The sequence below is a fragment of the Amblyomma mixtum genome, chromosome 7, assembly GCF_055824585.1.
Source record: "Amblyomma mixtum isolate Tamu chromosome 7, ASM5582458v1, whole genome shotgun sequence".
Taxonomy (NCBI): Eukaryota; Metazoa; Arthropoda; class Arachnida; order Ixodida; family Ixodidae; genus Amblyomma; species Amblyomma mixtum.
This window is the reverse complement of record NC_143018.1, coordinates 32,965,298-32,984,128: the sequence shown is the minus strand read 5'-3', so window position 1 is coordinate 32,984,128 and position 18,831 is coordinate 32,965,298. Positions and strand designations below refer to the sequence as shown.

Below are 18,831 nucleotides of genomic sequence, written 5' to 3'. Positions count from 1 at the left end.
GTGGCAGTGTTCGTGTCCAATAAAGATATCTTCCAACCCACAGAAGGCACTCTCGGAATATTTTTCCATATAGGAAGGGGGGCAGAAGCCACCTAATCTGCATGAGACGGAAGTCGCTGAAAAGACAAGGTAGAGTCACCGAAAAAGGGTTTCAGTGAATCCAAAAGAATACAAAGGAGGCCAACTCCCTGATCTTCCTTGGCCTTAACTACTCTTGCGGGCAGAGTGGGAAGTGAAAACAATCTTTGAACAAGGGTTTTTCGTAGAAAATTTTCTCTTAGTGATTCAGCTTCCCTGAAATTTTGAAAGTTCGCTGTTCTTTCAATACAATGGGCGCGCAGGGGACGTCCCCTCAGTGCCTTCTTGGTGGCCCCTAGAGTAGGGTGCCTCGATGCGCGCACGCCTCAAGGCACCCTACCCTAGAGGGTTGCGTACTGGAAAAAGAAGGCTTTTTGGTAGGAAATTTTTTCCCAGTTAGTCAGCTTTCGTGGAACTTTGAAACTTCTTGAATAAACAGCGCGAACGACGACAAGCACAACAGCAGAGGCAACGGACGACACAGCGCTTTCCAGAGAACTTTGAAAGTTCTCAATACAATACAATACAATACAATACAATACAATACAATACAATACAATACAATACAATAGGTTCAATACAATAGGCTTGCGGGGGACGTCTCAATGCCTTCTAGGAGGGAACCACAGGCGACCCAACCCTTCTTGGTGGCCACTAGAGGGGTGCCTACTGGAAAAACATTCACTGATGTCAAATCCCCTCAAACATGAATGCCAGAACAACACTGCAAAATGAATCCTACATTTTAACACGCTCTTTTTCTTTACTGCATTTTCAACACCCCACTGGTTGAACACGGGCCGCCAGCTTGTATCATACACGTGCAGTTCCTTTTTTTAATATCGAGATTTATTGCCTCAGAGAATCAATGGTCGAAAGTGTGATGAAGGCTGCAGTAATGTTAAAGTAATGGGAATAGGTTAGCTGATTTTGTGAAGTCCAGTAGCGAGCGATGGAATGGTCCCTGCTTCCAGGCGATATATGAAGCAGGGTTGCACGAGGAAAGACCCGCTGCCTTCAGGTGCCGGATCCTTGTAGGCTTGAGAGCAGCGCAGTGCCACAGTAAGTGGTGAATGTCGGCTTCAATGGCCTCGCCTTTACATAATGGCCACTCAGGCCGAGGAAAGAAATCTCGGTTCTGAGGCCCCCTCCGAGTGACGGCAGGTGTGAGGGCAACAACAACCCAGTTCCTCTCAAGCGCAACTCCTCTGCATGCAGATCGTTTTCGCGGAAGCGGATTGCACCTGCGGTGGGCAGAACACTGACCACGTGTCTTGGTTTTCGACAAGTTTTCGGTGCAGAAGAGGAATGACAGACTTGCAGACTTGCGTGGTACAAGGTAAAGCTGGAAAGTTCCCAGAACTTAGGCACCTCATAGCACCAAGCGACACTTCCGGTTTTAACACGTGCAAACAGCATGCCAGCAAAACACCGCCCCTCAGCTCAAAGGAAAATCGTCACAGAGAGAGGGGAAGACGTTCAGGGCAGCATAGTTAAATAGATTACATCATTTTAATTCACCGTAGCCGACACGCTGGGAAGGATGAGCTTGGGAAATGGGTCTTTGACCCCGCCTTGAGAAGAAGAACAAACCTTGTGTCATGGAGGTGTTTGACCGCTGATGCCGTCGAGCCCAAAAATTCTCCGGCATACAGGCAGACAGGAACCATCGCCTATCAGGTCCAACATTCTCGGACGGAAACTTTGAATATTGGAAAAGTGTAATGTACTGGTGTAGAGATGTTGAAGGTCCTTTATTCCGAAACGTAGCAAAATCTTTCCGATTGCTACATATCTTCCGATATGTGGCAAAATCGAGCAGTTAAGACTGCCATAGAAAACCAACGCAGAACGCTTTTGACGATAGCAAAACCGATAATAGCAACAAAAAATTCAAGCTTGCCGACGGAAGATATGCGGGTATGGTGAATATTATAGTTAAACCTTATATATAGTGAAAAAAAAAATCCGCTCATAAACCCTTTCCCGTTCAAGAATGCTTTTGTTCAGAATTGCTGGGTACCCACGCAGGTCCGGCATTCAGCGAAAACATGCGGTCTAGTCCTCAAGCAACTCTGAGCCGGGCAGAAAGCGGATTAAGTCGCGAGGATATTGGTAGTGCACAGCTCTTATGGCTGCAATATCCAGCATTGCTCTTAACTATTTCTGAAAGCAAGCCCAAGAGATTTACACAGGACACTCCCTATCGCAAAAAATCTGTAGTTGGGGCTGGAGCACATGAGGGAAGCCTTTATGGAAGAGGCCCATTTTTAATTTTGTTGTAGAACCATGCTGATAGCACGCGACATAAAAGAATAGGAAAGAGAGAGGTGAGATCCCTCAGGCTTTAATCAACTCGTTGGCATGCACACTACATGTAGGGTAGTGCCCTACACAATATGTGCATGCTGACTATAGTCGATAAAACATTAAAAATTCAGCTGCTTTACCCCATTTAAGGAACCCCTTACCACCAATGGCGTCGGCCGATACTCATGACTCTGCTAGTGTGGCAAAGCAGGGTGCGGTAGATGAAAGGGGGCAATCCCTTCCCTCTATGGTCCAGGATAGGCCCCTCTCCCTCTTGTGGCGCCGCTGCCTGCTTTGTCGCACTAGAAGGGTCACGTAAATCCAGAGACACCATTCCTGGAAGGGGCCTTCGACAGGAAAAAGCCTCTGCGCTCTTGAGTGCTACTGGCCTATATGGGGAAAGTGTTTCCAGCCACTTTTTTTTCTTCCCTCCTTCTTTATCTTGTCTCATCGCTCCTCTTACTAGCTTTGAGTGGCAGTGCCAGTAGTTGACCGACATTCACATGAGTCACAAACCAAAAGCGTCACCTATCCCATACCTATCCCCTTTCCCTTTACTTAGCCCCTTCACATCTCTCTCTCTCATGCACACGTGACCTGGGCCACCTTGCCTATAAAAATAGAGCCCGCAGTTTAAAGTCCGCAGTTTTCAAAGTGTTGGTGGTGTTGGTGTGCAGCGTTGGTTCGAACAGTGCATTCGGCGACGTCTGAACAGCCGGCGTGAGAGAAGTGCGGAGATTGAACCTGCAGTATGGCGAACTACGACGCATCCATACCCAAGGTGAGTCGATCCAGCTGTTCCGATTTCTCCGGCTAGAAATCATCGTTATATCTGGCGCATCCACTTGTTGAAGTGTCTTTAGCGCTGCTGTTCTCACAATATTGTGCACGTTTGCCTGGTGTTGGAGGTCTGCTCAGATATTTCCCAGATTTTATTCAATAGCTGTTTTGAATAATGGAGGAAATCCCTCTTCCCACGTGATGGATTACAAGTGGACGGTGCAGTTCTTAGATAACGGAAGTGCAGTATTAGGCGGATTTCATCTCGCGAGCGACAATTACAGTGATTGATCGGCACACATATAAAATCATTGACACTTCTCGCATCTGGTACCTTGATCTCGATTGAATGAGAATACAGGTCGATCCTATACGGCGACCAGTTTTCTAAAGCAGCAATTACATCTCTTCCGGAGATTGTCTCGTCATCAGTCTGACTACGACACTGCAGCAAAAAAGCCTCTCCCATGTCTCTCCTTGTTCTTTGACCCTGTCCCTTGCCAGCTGCAGCCCCCGTATCCCCGGAAACCTCTGATTCCCATCCGCGCACCTGACTTTCTGGCGCCCCCTGCTTCGCTTGCCTTCTCTTGGAATCCACTCCGCTACCCTTAAGGACCAGCGTTTATCTTGCCTTCGCATTACATGCCCTCCCCAAGCAAATTTCTTCCTCCGTCTCGTGTCCGGTTCATCCTGCCACGGCCGCTCGACGGCTCTGCATTGTACATAGGCCGTTCTCTTTCGGGTTTTATTTTTTCCGGAATGCGAGGCGTAAACACAGGGTGTTGTTTTCCGAGCTCTAAATCAGGATAAATATCGGGTTATTGCGAATAAATTTCCACAGGCAGTGCCAGTTCCTTTTGCAAATACATTTTCGCGTACGTTACCAATCTCCCACTGAGCACTCCCGCATGTGAGTAAAATGGGCCTGCCTTTAGGTATGCAGTGCGAAAACATTAAGGATTTCGGCAGCGATTTCAAACGTGCCGGTTCTTTGGTTCAGGTAGTCCTTAATCGTGGGTAGCGCTTACTTTAGTGACTCGTGTAAGGCGTCTGATCGCCAGCCTTATTCTGGCTCCCCGCTTCTAAACTGCCGTCTTCGAATTTATCCTGAAATTCGCACTCCTCACAAAAGCATTCAAAGAGGTTTAAGATCCCCAGTTCCCCGTAGAGAGCAGTCTTGAATAAGCACTCAGTGTTCAAATAATTTTTGTGGCGTCTTCAGATTTGTGAATTATACAACCACCATCGTCTCCAAGTCCCGTTTTCGGGCATATGTCTGGTTTACACCAGTTTTTAGAAAATGTGTTTTGGGCGCAAGTATCGGCTAGGATACGGGTTTTGGAAGCAGGTTTAGAGGCGCCCCTCTTCCTCCCTGTGGTGATATACAATATCGCCTCAACTGGATATAAAGCAGACTGCGCTAGGACGGGGTCGGCTGGACCGCTGCTTGAGACTTGAAGCGGTACGTGTACGAGACATGGCCGTACTTTAATTTACTGGTTTCTAGTAATTTGTAATTGCTATGCATTACTTTCGGCCAGCAATTCCACAGCACAAGTACTTAATTACTCTCGAAATTACTTTAATTGGAAATGCACCACTGCGGATTCTTGTATGTTTGCTTTCGACCCTCGTCTTCCTGGCCGGGTTCATTGGAAGGGGGAACAAAAGCGGGGGTTTACGCGGCTGCGGCAGAGTCGCATCGAGACCGGTTTTCCTCGCGTCGACGTCATGTATACGGCTCGCTTCGCTACTGTCTAGTGGCTGCGTCACCTGGTTGCGGATGGAGTCCCGACTGCTCCTTCCAGAAATGTGTTTCAACCCGAAAGCGCTTCACACGGAAGCGAGGGGAGACTCGGGGTATTGTGGTTGCGCTGGACAAAGGTAGACGCACATGTAAGCTCGTGGTGGCGTTTCCGAGAACGCAGAAGTCCGAAGCAGACGAGCCGATTTGCTACGCAAAATCATGTTCCGCGCTGCTGGCATAGCCGAGAAACTTGGGGCCTTGTGAACGGTCCTAAAGTTCGATCAACAAATGCAGCTTAATTCAACTGAGTTACACATTTTCTCTTGTGTGAAGTTGACATATTTTAAACCTCGGGACACATAGCTCTCAATCTACCTCGCCTGAATGTGACGGTGTATAATCCTTTACAATTCACACTCCTAAAAAAATGTTATCAGCAAGGCATACATAAACTGCTTACTTGCTTGTGTCTTGCCTTCATTATGTCCTGTGTATCCTTTCTTCAATTTGCCGTTTGTAAACTGTACCAGATGAACATGATTAGAACCTTTTGGGGGTAGCTTACTCAAGCAATCAATGTGCGTATGTAAATCTTTGATCGTATGAGCATTTATCTTTAGCCTTACGTCTTTTTCTGGAACGCAACAAAGCTGGTGAGCTAAACATGGGTCATTGATAATTCAACGACTGATGATTGTAGTTTGTGTTTCAGACAGTGTCTTTTATTTTCCCTTCCTTGCAGGGCAAATGGCCGATCCGACCCAATTTCATGAAGTCGCAACCGTTGCTGGAACCCTGGATGCGGGCTTGCTGCGTTGAGTGGATGATATTCATCCACGAACTCGTCGGATTATTGCCAGAGACGCTCTTTCTGGCGGTCGTATTCATGGATATCTTCTTACAGGTTGGCACGTCTCCTACTTTTACCTTTGAATATCGTTATTCCAAAGCTGCGCCCAATGCGACACCTCTTTCTATTAATATTCACGGAGTTCGAGCATATCTAACCTACTTAATACTAAGTGACTAGCACACTGCAGGAACATACAGAGTTTTGTACCAACTCTGTCACGGTCATTTGAGCATAACAAAAGAAGCATACTCTCAGGAGCCGTTCGGCCACCCTTCGAGAATTAACAATGCTCATAAGTCTTCTTGTCCCCACCACATCTTTTCAGGTGACATACACTGCCATCTATTGTTGTACATCGCAACTCGGTCGGGGCTTTCATAGAACATGTTAAGTCATGAATGGACATCATTATCACTGACCCCCATGTGATGATGAACTATTTGTTTCTATTTATTTGTGCCTAAACTTGTTCTTCTTGTTCGGTTCACTATTTTAATTACTCTGCGTTTTTATACCCTGCTGAGTAGGCCCGGGAAAGGCCTGCAGTATTGGTAAATGAATTAATGAGACGCTATAATTAACGCGAACAAACTCAAGTTACCATGTAAGATACTTCATTAACGCTTGTGTCTCGTCTCTTGTACTTTGTGGTCGTGTGTGTTTGCGCCCTTTTAAAGTTTTCAAGTTTTCAAAGTTTACCATGTAAGAGTTGCTCAGTCAACATTGTGCGACTGTACCAGTTGCTCTTACTGACAGCATTCAGTAAGAGCTGCGATTGCAGCGGCCGGGGTATTTTAATCGTTCTTATTGCAGTAGTTTATCCATCTCGAGCTTAACCGCGAAGTAAGTTTGTCGCCAATATGCAAGGTGCCACTTTTACCAGTACTGACAGCGCTCAATGTGAGCTGCATTTGCAGTGGCCGAGGTATTTTAGTCGCCCTCGTGGCGCTATAGTGGGGTACAACTCAAGAACGAAGCGGAAAGAACGCCTTCCAGCCAAAGGCGTCGACCCATTTTCGGGACGCCGGGGTTAATCCGATTAAGCCGCGGTTATTGCATATTCATCTTCTGCATCCTGCACGGGGATCGGTCAAGAAGGAGGAATCGGCCGACGCCATTGCCTGGAGGGGCCACTTTTGGGGGCATATCTACCGCTTCGTTCTCGAGTTGTAACCGACTATGGTTGAAATACAAAGCGAGCCTTTCATTAAAAAAGAAAACATAGTACACAACCTTGGCTTCTTCAATATAGACCTCTTGTTAGGTCCCGCTTTCCCCGCCTTAGCATTGCCTATGCTCAAAGAATTATTAACGAGCCAAGTAGCAAATCCTTCAGACCCGAAGGTGTGAATGATGTGAAGGAGCTGTCACTTGTGCTGCGCAAATGTTTCGCCTTATTTCGACTGCAACGGTAGCATGTACCGTCTGTTGCAAAAGTGTACAATCCACCGCGCCGTTCATTTCAGTGGCGCGGTGGGCTGTAAACTTTTGCATTAGAAGGTACATGCGCCTTCAACCTTCGCTGGAACCTGCGAATGAGGAGGGCTGCCTCGCGACCGTGCTCAGTGTCCGCCTTTCCTACATTTCAGGAGAGTCGACAGATACCCCTTCGCAAGATGGAGGCGCTCCTGGCAGCTTCACTCTTGCTAGCGGCCATGAATGAGAACAAGGGAAATGGATGGCGAAGTGAATTCATTAACACGGTACACGAGAGACGAGGCATCAAGGAGGAGGAAATAATGGAAATGAAGCAGGAAATTCTCCATGTGGTCAAGTGGTTTCAGGCATGTCGGCTGCCCGTCCGCAAGCTGCGTGGCAACTGCGAGAACGCTCAGGTTTGTTCATGTCTTGCTTGGGGCTGCGTTCTTGCCGTGATAGGGTCATTGGGGGATGATGCTGCCCGCATTGTCTTTGCGAAGACAGTGCCCTTGTGCCCTTGAATAGGCTCTCAATAATGTTGCGGCATGCCTAGGATGTTAAAGGACGCCGCTTCACACATATCCTGACTTATCAGCAGTTAAAATTTGAATTCCCGCGTTTTGACGCCTTTGTCTCTACTCGCGTAAGATTTGCACACTGAAGTGTCGCCGCTCTTCAGTCGGCCTCCCCCACTCGGCCCCTCCTACGGCTGCCGACGCGCGAGGGAGTTCCCCGGGGGGCGGAGCTCCCGGCCGTGGCCATTGTAGCGGCGTGACGTCAGACAGAGTTGACGCGGCGGACCAATGATAGCCCTCCGCTGCTGACGTAACGAGCGCTGCATGTGGATTCGGGCAAAAGCTCGGCACCGCTGGCTTGAAAAATGTATCTTAACCACATGCGGCTGTCCGGTTGGACGGCGCCGCTGCTGTCCCTGACTACTGTCGAACCTTCGATTCTGGAATCGAGAGGAATTCGGCCTGCGACCAATGTTCTCGCGACCTGCTCGAGAAGATTCAATCAGAGTAGCTACCCATCCTTAGGGGTGTTCGTGTGCGACGCTAGTTATAGGCCGAATTTGCGGTGCATACCCACTCTCTGAGGCGTTCTGGGTAGAGCAGTCTATAGGCAACACAAAGGATAGATTGATGGCCGCACACTTTTAGCAAACTTTTCTCTATAGACTATGAATAGACAAAAAGAAATATCTATGGAAGGCAATAGAGTCTATAAGAAATAAGGACAAGGTTCTTAGGCACCAGTTTTATTTCCGAGGGAACTGTGCAATATTGTAAGGTATTGTTATGGAAATGCTGGACGTAATGGTCCACTCTTCCGGCATGTAGGAAAATCGCTTTCGTCAAGTGGTTAAGACCGCTACAGAAAACCAATGCAGAACATTAAAAGTAAAAAAAAAGACAAGCCTGCTGAGGGAGAGATTTAGATATCTATTGATTGTTACAGCGAAATCGGACGCGACATGTGAGAAAAAAACTGTATTCACCAAATATCTCCTGTTGAAAAGTGCGCCCGTCCAGAATTTCTGGGTATGTGTATTACCGGATTTACTCGCATAGTGAGTATTCCTGGCTACCATCTCTCATCTTCCCCTCTGCAGGCTAGCCCAAGAGAGGAACTGACAGCCATGTTCATTCTGGAGGTTTCCGTGATGAACCACGAGATGGCTTCGGTGGAACCATCACTGCTGGCTGGTGCAGCTGTGTACTTGATGCTGCTGCTTAATGGAAGGCCAGAAAGTTGGTATGTAGCTGAGTTCCTTCTTTTTTCTCAGTAGCTCTAAAAGTTTACGGTGTTAAAGCTTTCTAAAGTATCCCTGTGCAGGAGTTGTGTGGTGTACGTTCAGTTTTGTGCATTGTGTGCGTTCAGAAAGATCAGCCAGTCTTCTCTGAACGCCATTTTTGAAATTCGACCCATCGCCTACATTGTAATTCTGCAAGAAAAAAACGCAACAAGGTGTTTGAGTACTTTCATATGGAAACCGCCGCGCGTGATGAGAAATGCGATTTTAATTAAAAGTCAATTTCAAATGTTTGCAGCTGTCCCACACGTAATAGGTAGCGAATCTGCCTGGTATGCTATATTGTAAGTCAACTGAAAATTCGGTGTTCACAAAAATATTTCAGCCAATAGAAAGATAATTCTGAATTTTTAAGTGAAGCAGTCATTTTATATCACATTTCTGAACTTTCAGGTCATATTGACTAAACAACAAAAGCAAGAATTTCTAGTGTTCCGCACATTTTCCACTGTCGCATGAGATTTGTATCAATGGGATTCTGGGATACTGTGGCAATTATTCCTGCTCGATTTTGACTGCATTAGTGTGTTCTAATAGAAGGTGCGCGTAATAAACATATGTGACACAGATATGTCATTCCGTAAGTGCATCTTTTGTATGTGTCGAAAACGATTGGTATGCTATCTTCCTCACCAGAGAGTTGTTGTCGTCATCAGGATAGTTCCCAGGTATTCAGTGTTACATAAAATTTAAAGCCCCTTGCCGAGAGAGACGTCCTAGAGCTGCTTGGGAATCGCAGGTCTCACAAGCTCAGTTTGAAATAGTGGATGTGAGCGCCAAGCGCAATGCTTTTCCTTTGCAGTTGGGACCGCGAAATGAAGTTCCACTCCGGTCATTCAGCAGAGAGCCTGTGGCCATTAGTGAGGCAGATGATCAGGATGACCTTGGACGCATGCGAAGATGCGCAATGGGTATGTAGTGTATTTACCTTTTTTGAGCGTACAAATGTAAGGATGCATTGCTTATTGTTACTAAGGGTACAAGTCCGCTTCTCAGTCCCTACTGATTTGTATTATTATGCATAGAAATTTCTTATATGGTCCTTCGTAAGGATTCACTTGCAGGGCCAGTGCTGGCGCTACGACACGGCAAGCAAGAAGTAAATTTGCCGGAAGCGTACTTTTGTACTCGGTTAATTGCGACATTGTCATTTATATGCTCATAATTGCTCGTATACACTTCTAAGACAACCCGCCGCGGTGCCTCAGTGGTTATGGTGTTCGGCTGCTGACCCGACAGACGCGGGTTTTGGATGCCGGCCACGGCGGTCAAATTTCTATAGAGACGAAATTATAGAGGCCCGTGTACTGTGCGATGTCAGTGCACGTTAAAACCCCAGGTGGTCGAAATTTCCGGAGCCCTTCATTACGGCGCCCCTGATAACCTGGGTCGCTTTGGGGTGTTAGACCCCAATAAACCAAACAAAAAATTTCTAAAAGAACTCTGCATTCACTAGACGCGCCTTTATTCACCTGTAAAAGTGAAACCCTTGTCTTTCCTTGCCACCGTTTTAGTTGTGTTAAGACGCGTGTTTTAGTTGTGTAGTGTTTTGTTTCCAACGAAATTGATCGGCTGCTGGTTGATTATTTTGCAAGTAATGCATAAATGCGTGTAATAAATGTTAAAGAAAAAAGCTCTCGTCGCGCAGTGGAATCGTCGCCTTATCGCAGGCCCGGGTTTTATCCCCGTATATACCAATTTTCTTTCCTTATTTTTCTTCACTGACAGTTCGTACGTTTTTCAATTATGGATTGGTTTGTGGATTATGGTTTGGCTTGTTGGATGGCTATGGATTAGATTCTAGATTGGCTATGGAATGGTGAATGGGTGCCACATCCTGTCCACGCTACTCATACGCCATAAAAGGCTTTCACCTTAAAATTCCCGCCTGTATCTGACTGCATGTGTTTGTAAATTGCGCCAGCATGGGACGAATATCTGACGTCGTTCTCTGTTGCAGGCTCCGTGCTACAAGTACAGGAAGCCTAAGTACGAACGTGTAAGCAGCCTCACGCAAGACCAGGCAGCAATCCTTTACAGGATGGCACAGATTCAAGGACAGCGCACCCCGTCCACTATGTCACGCACCTCGCCCGAACCCGCCAGACTGCGTCGACTTTTTCCGTTGGAAGGCCCGCCGAATTGGATGTCCATGTCAACTGAGAGCGGCTGAGAACTTTGTACGGATAATGTCATATTGCATGCACAGTGCTTATAAGAACATGTTGAATGGGGGAGGTTTTTGACAGCGCACGAGGGTACACTGTGGACGGCTAGATTAAATTCGATTCTTATCTAAATTTTTGTGATGTGTAATAATAAAAAAAGTGCATGCTATCAATTTCAGGAGCCCCCGTAGTGGGTCACATGTAAGAGTGAAATAAACATGGTGGATCATTTTCAGTCCTTTGTGTTTGTGAAAAAAACATTGAATTGACCATGATGATGATGATGTCACGGTCACACCCTTTACAACAGGAGAACATCAGTTATCAGAGTCCGACCAAAAAAAAAACAAAAGCGGAAAAGCGAGCGCCACCTGTAGTGCAAAGAGGGAAGCTCCACCGGACCTTTTGGTTGGAAAGTTGTTCCCGAGCAGACGTGTGCAAGGCAGCGTTCAGCAGTTCTCGTGCGCTTGTTGTGTTGTTTTAGTGTTGTTTATTTGCCGGAAACGTGCGTTTGCTAACGAAAGAGGAGGAGAACCTCCCATCTGCGTTTTTAGAAAGCGAAGATTTTTCGCGTGGTAGCCTCAAATGTGTGGCAAAACCTCCACTCCACCACCTCCGCTGTTGGCCAGGCTCATCGCGGCTTGTCCTTCAAGGAGGAAGGTTACGTCAGAAACTTCATGAATCTTCAAGCAGCAACGATGAACTAGATTTCGTGAGAGTGGCGTGTGAATACCGGTGTTTATGTGAGAACGGCATGGTTCGTCGTTAGTAACAGCCTTCCTTGTCGTTGGTTTCTCGTCATTGGTACGCTTTCTTGATAGGGCTGCTAACTTGGTACAGCGCATTTTGCTGCTGGACACACTTAACTGATTAGTAACCGACCCCCCTTATGTAATACCCCCCAGGGGCCTTTAACGGTCAAATAAATGATGATGGTGACCCGTTGTACTATCTCAATCATGGCTCGTGCTGATACGGCAGAGCGTTGCTTTTTGCCTGCTGACGGACCGCAGGAGCGTTAGAATGACCGGATATACGCGAGGTTGCGCTCTGCCGTGCTCCCACTGTTCAGAGAGCATGGTTTGACATTGTTGCATTTATGGTGAGTGGTCATACTAGTATATATTCGGTATATACGCACGTGCGTCGATGGCAAAACTCTTCTAGAACCAACGAGCTGCGTGCACTTGGCAGCAAGCGCGAAATACAGCAGCAGCATCTGTTTCGAGACGAGCTGGGCGGGAACCTGAGCTTTTCCTTGGTGAATGAAGTAATTCGTGCAGCCGTAGGCCAAGCAATGAGCTGGCATTTAAGGAGCTCACATCATTCGCCGCACTACAGCGAGGGAATGCACGGCCAGCTGATGTTTTCCAACCAAAAATCTCCTTCGCAAAAATCGCGCAGAAACTAAACTTTTCCGCAAATGGCCCATTTCGACACCATATTCAGGAATGAGAAGTACGTGAGACTCCGCACTTCAGTACTGAAACTCAGCAACTGACACAAACATGCAACTCATGGAAGAGGTAAGTTTTGCAAGTGTAGAATAGACGTGATGGAGTGATCGATAATGCGAACAAATTTTTAGAGAAAAATTTAGAGAAGTACAGCCTCCTCACTGATTCATGGGGCTGGGACACGATTCCTCAGACCCTCGTTGGAAGCATTTTACTTTTTCCCGGCCGTTTTATTGAATTTTCAGGGTTGCGAGAAGCATTGAACTCTTCTAGTAAGAATGTTTTTAGGTAAGCGGTGAACTGCTATGACTTGCTCTCTGGCTTGCTCCATTCTGCGGAGCACTGCCCCACAAGCCCATTGTTAGGTTGGGGAGGCTTGTATGTGTACTATGTAATTTTTTGAAATAAATAATATTTATTTATTTATTAAGGGCAGCAAGGTTTTCGCTATTGGAACTTTTATCGAGGATTCATTAAATGTTCCCATTATAATTCCTTAACATCGATGTAATTGTGTGGCGGAGCATTGTGGTCACCAAGCATCCATATACAAATTGTGCACTGCAAAGCGGCAGCCGACAAATAATTGATCCGACTTTTTTTTCAATAACAAAAAAAAATGAATGGCGTACGATTAAGCTTCGCCTTTAGGAGTGGAACGGGGCAGCGTGTTGTAGCGCTGCCAGGGTGTCAACACAAGCACGTAAACTGCATCAGACCAACTTGCGAAACAAACTCATCCCAATGCTTACGATATTTATCTGCACAACCGTGAAACTGCATGCATGTGCTTGCAAGAGCGTAAAAAAGCCATAATGAGGAATAGAGAAAATGCCAGCAAGTCATTTGAACCAATTTGCTGAAATCAGTAGAGTGAGCCACGCAGCCAGCCGTACCACCCTCCTCTGGCCGAAAGCAGATTCGGCCATTTCGAACCCAGTAGCTCAAGTAAATCTTTTCAAAACAGGTGCTGTTCTGTTCCCATGCACTGGTGACGGAACAGAATAGCACCTGTTTTGAAATAACCGTCCTTGTCAATGAGACATCCGTCAGAGAGGTACTAACCATGACAACACTGGGGTTGTATTTATAAGCAAATGGAAAAAATAATGACACACTCACTAAACTAAAATGCCCGGTAGAAGCGACGGCGCGATTAATCCGCCGCATAGCTATAATCGAAAACAAGTGGTAAGGGAAAGAGATTTATGTCGACTGGTGCAGGCCTGTGCGCTAAGCAGGATACTCTATGCTGTCCCTTATTTGAAATTTACGAAAGCAGAAAAGGACAAGTTGGATAGCATGATACGGCAGGCCTACAAAGCCGCCTTAGGACTCCCACTAAATGCCTCAATCGAGAGGCTAATGAGGGTAGCAATACACACCACCTACAATGAACTGAAAGCCATTTAATGGCTCAAACGGCGACATTAGCCAATTCCAGAACTGGCAGGAGTATTATAACCAGGCTTGGAACTGACTATCAACCTACGAACAAAGACGCTAAGGTAGAGAGAGAGAGAGAGAGAGACTCTTTAATGAAACACAGAGAATTTAGCCGGCATTTAAAAATCGCTGGCATGCTTCTCTGCGTAGGGAGGGGAATTCGGGAGATAAAGACAGAAGGAGAGCAGAGTGGAACAGGTAAAAAAAAAGCGAAGATAAAATGCGGCTATGAAATGGGTACTAAGGATGCAACGGCGAGTATTGATGTAACCCACGGAATGATGGAGTGCATAGTCCGGCAAATGGGCTGCCGAAGTTCACTGCATGAAGAATGCATGAAGGTAACGTGCAAGTGAATATAAAGCTTATCGAGATGTCCAATGTCTTTTTAAATGTGTGAATATAAAGTTCATTGCAAGTCTCTGTTGCCTAAGGCAGGCTAAGAGACCTAAAACTTTGTCCATTGCAGAGCTTCTGCATGCAATATTCATAGTACGCACGCTCGTTAGCATACGCAGGGCACTCAGACAAGATATGCTCCACAGTTTCTATCGCGGCACAGTTGTCACAGTGCGGAATGTTCATTTGTCTAAAACGGTATCGTAAGCCGTTTGTATATGCAGCATTCAGACGAAGTCGATGATAAAGTGTTTCCAGATGTCGAGGAATTCTGGGTGAGAGTCTTGATCTAAGATGTGGGTCGAATGAGTGAATAAATTGGTACTGATGTGTCGGCAAACTCCAAAGCCGATACGTTTCTTCGGAAGCAAAACTTTTAGCCATCTGGAACGCATCAGATTTCGTGAAAAAAGTTCTAATGTATCTCCGATGTTGACGGCCCTTACGGGCCGCTTCATCTGCTTTTTCATTAGCCTGAATGCCACAGTGAGCAGGTACCCACTGATATGTTATGCAGTGGCCTGCGGCAATAGCTAAATGATGTAGATATCCGATGTGCAGGGAAACTGGCTGGTGATTCGTTTTCTTCAGCAGGTTGGCCAGGATCTGCCGAGATGCTTTCGAATCGGTGAAGATAAACCAACGGCCGGCGGTTCGGCGCAGGATGTAAGAAACAGCTTCCTTAATGCCGTGAAGCTCAGCTGTCGTAGAGGATGTCCTCCGCTGCAGCCAGTAAGAAAGGGCATGGCCTGTTGAGGGCACATAAAGGCCGCATGAAGAGGTTTCTTTAGTAGTTGAACCATCGGTGAAGATATGGCTGTGCTGCCTATATTCCACCGTTAAGTAGGCGAGAGTAGTTTGCAGAAGCGCTGCCTGTGGCATGGGGCTCTTTGCATTCACACCTGGAACAAACTTCTTCACCTTTAGAGGAGAGAGTGTCCATGGAGGAAAGGCCAGAGGTAGTAGTTTTTGTGGCTGATTAATAGTAGGGATGGGCAGGAGCTGCACTGCCTGGCCAAAGCTGGAGTTGCTGTGAGTTAGGTGGACACGGTGCAGGAAGTGCTTCTTCCCTTGAAGAACATGGCGGAGATGGGTACGCATAGTTTCCTGGGCGGCAATCAGCTCTAGTGTGAGACATCCTGCCTCCGCTACTTTTCCTGATGCAGAGGAACCCTTTGGGAGGCCAAGCCATATTCGCAGGCAGTTGTTCCGTGCGGCAACGAGAGACTTATTGCTTGATGTAGATAATCTTTGAAACACTGTTAGACAGTAGCGCAAGGTTCCTTCAACGTAGGCTTCTTCAAGCAGAAGCATTGATCGGCAGTTTCTACCCCACCTTGTTCCCGCCATGAACCTAAACACTTGCGATGCTGCAGTGATCCTCTCGCGAAGTTTTTTGATCTGAGGTGTCCATGACAGATTATAGTCGATTACAACACCCAGGAATCGCTGAGATCGTACATATGGTAGCGATCGTCCGCCTAGGAGCAGCGGATATCGAGTCATCGTTTTTCTTGTAAACGCCATTGCAACACTCTTTTCTGACGAGAGACGAAGACCTCTGGAAGCCAGCTACATCGAAATGTGCAATAGCGCTCTCTGTAGACGTTGCTGGGTGATATAGCGCGAGCGTGATGCGGTCCAGATGCAGATATCATCAGCATAAATTGTTATACGGACCCCTCGCGGAAGGTTTCTTCTTATGTGTATAAGGGCAATACTGAACAGGAGAGGGCTGAGCACCGCTCCCTGTGGTACGCCCCTCTCCACTGCGTGAAAGAGTGTTGGACCGTTTGGAGTGGTCATAAAAATTTGCCGTTCTTTCAAATATTGCCCAATCCATTTGTATAGCTTTCCTCCAAGGCCAAGACTGGCAAAGGCGGCGAGAATTGCATGGTGAAAGACAAAGTCAAAGGCGGCCTTGATGTCTAGGAAAACGGCTGTCGGGATGTACCCAGCATGAAGGTACTCCTCAATTGATGAGACGAGGGCGATGATATTGTCAGTCGCAGACCTGTTTTGACGGAACCCGTTCATTTCTTGGGGGAACTAAGTCCAAGAACAGACCCCTGTACCGCAGGGGCCTGTTCTTGGACCCCTTCTTTTTCTGATTTACATCAATGATATTGTTTTGGATCTTACCTGCAAAGTTCGGCTCTATGCTGACGATTGTGTCGTTTACACTGTTGTGGAAAATTCCTCTGATGCGTTAAAACTACAGCGAAACTTGGATTCTATCCAGTCCTGGTGCTCAAAATGGCAAATGTCTTTGAATGCCACAAAATGCCAATTTGTCTCTTTCACTCGAAAGCGTTCCCCATTACAAACAAATTACTCACTACATAACGTTCCCTTGCAAAAAGTACTTGAATACAAGTACCTCAGCGTTTATTTTTCATCTAACCTAACATGGACGAGGCAAGTTGAGTACACTACATCCAAAGCCTGCAGAATGCTTAATTTCTTAAAACGAAACTTCAATAAAGCACCGTCTAATGTCAAACAACTCCTGTAATTCACTTACATCCGACCAATTCTTGAATATGCCTGTCCTGTATGGGACCCCCAGTTTGCTTACTTATGTGATATGCTCGAGCGCGTCCAAAATAATGCTGCGAGATTTTTGTCCAATAATTACAGCTTCTCAACTAGTGTCACGTCTCTTAAAAATACCTTGGCTGGGGATCTTTAGCTAACCGTAGGAAACATTTGAGATTACAAATCATGCATCGCATCTATTTTGGAAAGCTGAGCATTGACAAAGACCGGTGTCTGCTTCAACCTCATTTTTTTCTAGACGAGTTGATCATAAGTGGAAGATCCGAGAGATTAAGTGTCGCACAGATGTTTACAAAACCTCGTTCTTTCCACGGACGATCAATGAGTGGAACAGGCTACCAGCCGGCGTCACTGAGTGCTGCACGGAAGGTCAATTCCGCGCTTTTTTATCTGATGTGTGACGTGGCGCGCAGTTGTCTTGCGCGTGTCTTTTTCATTTCATTAGTGTTATTTTATTTCTGGAGCGTGGTTGTCTTCCTTCAGTGCATGTTTTTCCTCATCTATTAGTTGTGTGATTGTATTTCTGTTATTATGTGTACTTTCGGCCAAATGAGCAGAAGTTATTGTGTTCCCCCCCCCCCTGCAATAATGCCCTTGGGCGCTGCGGGTATCTGTAATAAATAAAAAAATAAATAATAAATGCCTAGCGGCGACCTTAGCGGCCCACTCGGTGCCCAAGGCTTGAACGCCCATGTCCGAGCTGACCAGAACGGCCTCCCATTTCTCACGAGAAGGAATTTGTACTAGATCCTCCGGTGGTGGTGGTTCTTTGCATCACAATAGTGTGTGATCATATACGGCTGTTTCAGCACAGAACCTGCGCTCTGAGTTGAAGACATCCGGGTACATTTTTGCCAATAGATAGGGACTAAGAAAGGACTTCGTTTGGAGTCTCCTCCGGGCGGTCTCTTTTGCCTCATACAACGTTTTGTCAAGTGCTGGAAATTTGTGCCTTTGCAATTTGTAATGGCTTGTGATATCTCGGAAAGATGCCGGCCCCTCCTCCATGGATGCGGTCGACGCACCGACTCGGTTGACGAAACCTCGAGCCATGTTGTGGGCCGCCTCGTTTCACGCATTCCCCAACCCTGGGAACAATTATTTCAATTTATCTCTAAGGCTGCCTGGTCAATTTTAGATTCTATTGTGCCACAGTCGAGATTCTGCCCATGTGATAAACGCCAATGAACACAACGAACACCGAAGGCCTATGGCTTGAGCGCCGAGTTTCTGGCACAACGTTGTCAATGCCAACGCAAGCAGCGCACATCTGTCACTACCGCCACGTAGCTTAAAGCACGATTAAGGCGTGCACTGTTCCAAGACGGTAGTTATGCGCCTTCCCTCTGGTTCAGGTGTCCACCGAGACGTGTGATAGTGCGCTATTTCTTTTCCTCAACAACCAATTTACCGATTTTGCCCTCTGGTTTCCAAGCTCCCGATCCATTGGTTTCGCAGCTGCTGGTTACAGCGACGGCGACGCCGCGAAGCGCAGAAACGGGCGCCAAAGAGCTGCGCTCTAAAAGAAACGGCACGCAGGCATTTGAGTAGCGTGAAGCGAATCTATTTGCTAGTGATGAAACGCAGCCACTGCGTGGACGAAAAAGTAAGCACTGTTTATGTACGCGAGAGACGCGATCAACTAAGGTAAAGTTTTGCGCATTGTCTTCAAGGCGCGGCGCAAAACAATAATATACTTCAAAGACAAAACAAGTTTCCAAGCGTCGCATATGACGCCCTCCGGTGAATATTCTTCCGCTCGTGCACGGCATAGCGGTAGTTCACATGCAAGGGCCCAG

General features: G+C 46.7%; 1 protein-coding gene across 1 annotated transcript; it reads left to right on the top strand.

The window, feature by feature from the left end:
- The first annotated feature begins 3,139 nt into the window (after positions 1-3,139).
- LOC149335593 (uncharacterized) lies at positions 3,140-10,106 on the top strand. The gene is made up of 5 exons (XM_089553976.1): positions 3,140-3,169; positions 7,358-7,603; positions 8,803-8,945; positions 9,806-9,914; positions 10,068-10,106. The coding sequence occupies exons 1-5, from the start codon at positions 3,140-3,142 to the stop codon at positions 10,104-10,106; spliced, it is 567 nt and encodes a 188-aa protein (XP_089410102.1).
- Positions 10,107-18,831: the final 8,725 nt, after the last annotated feature.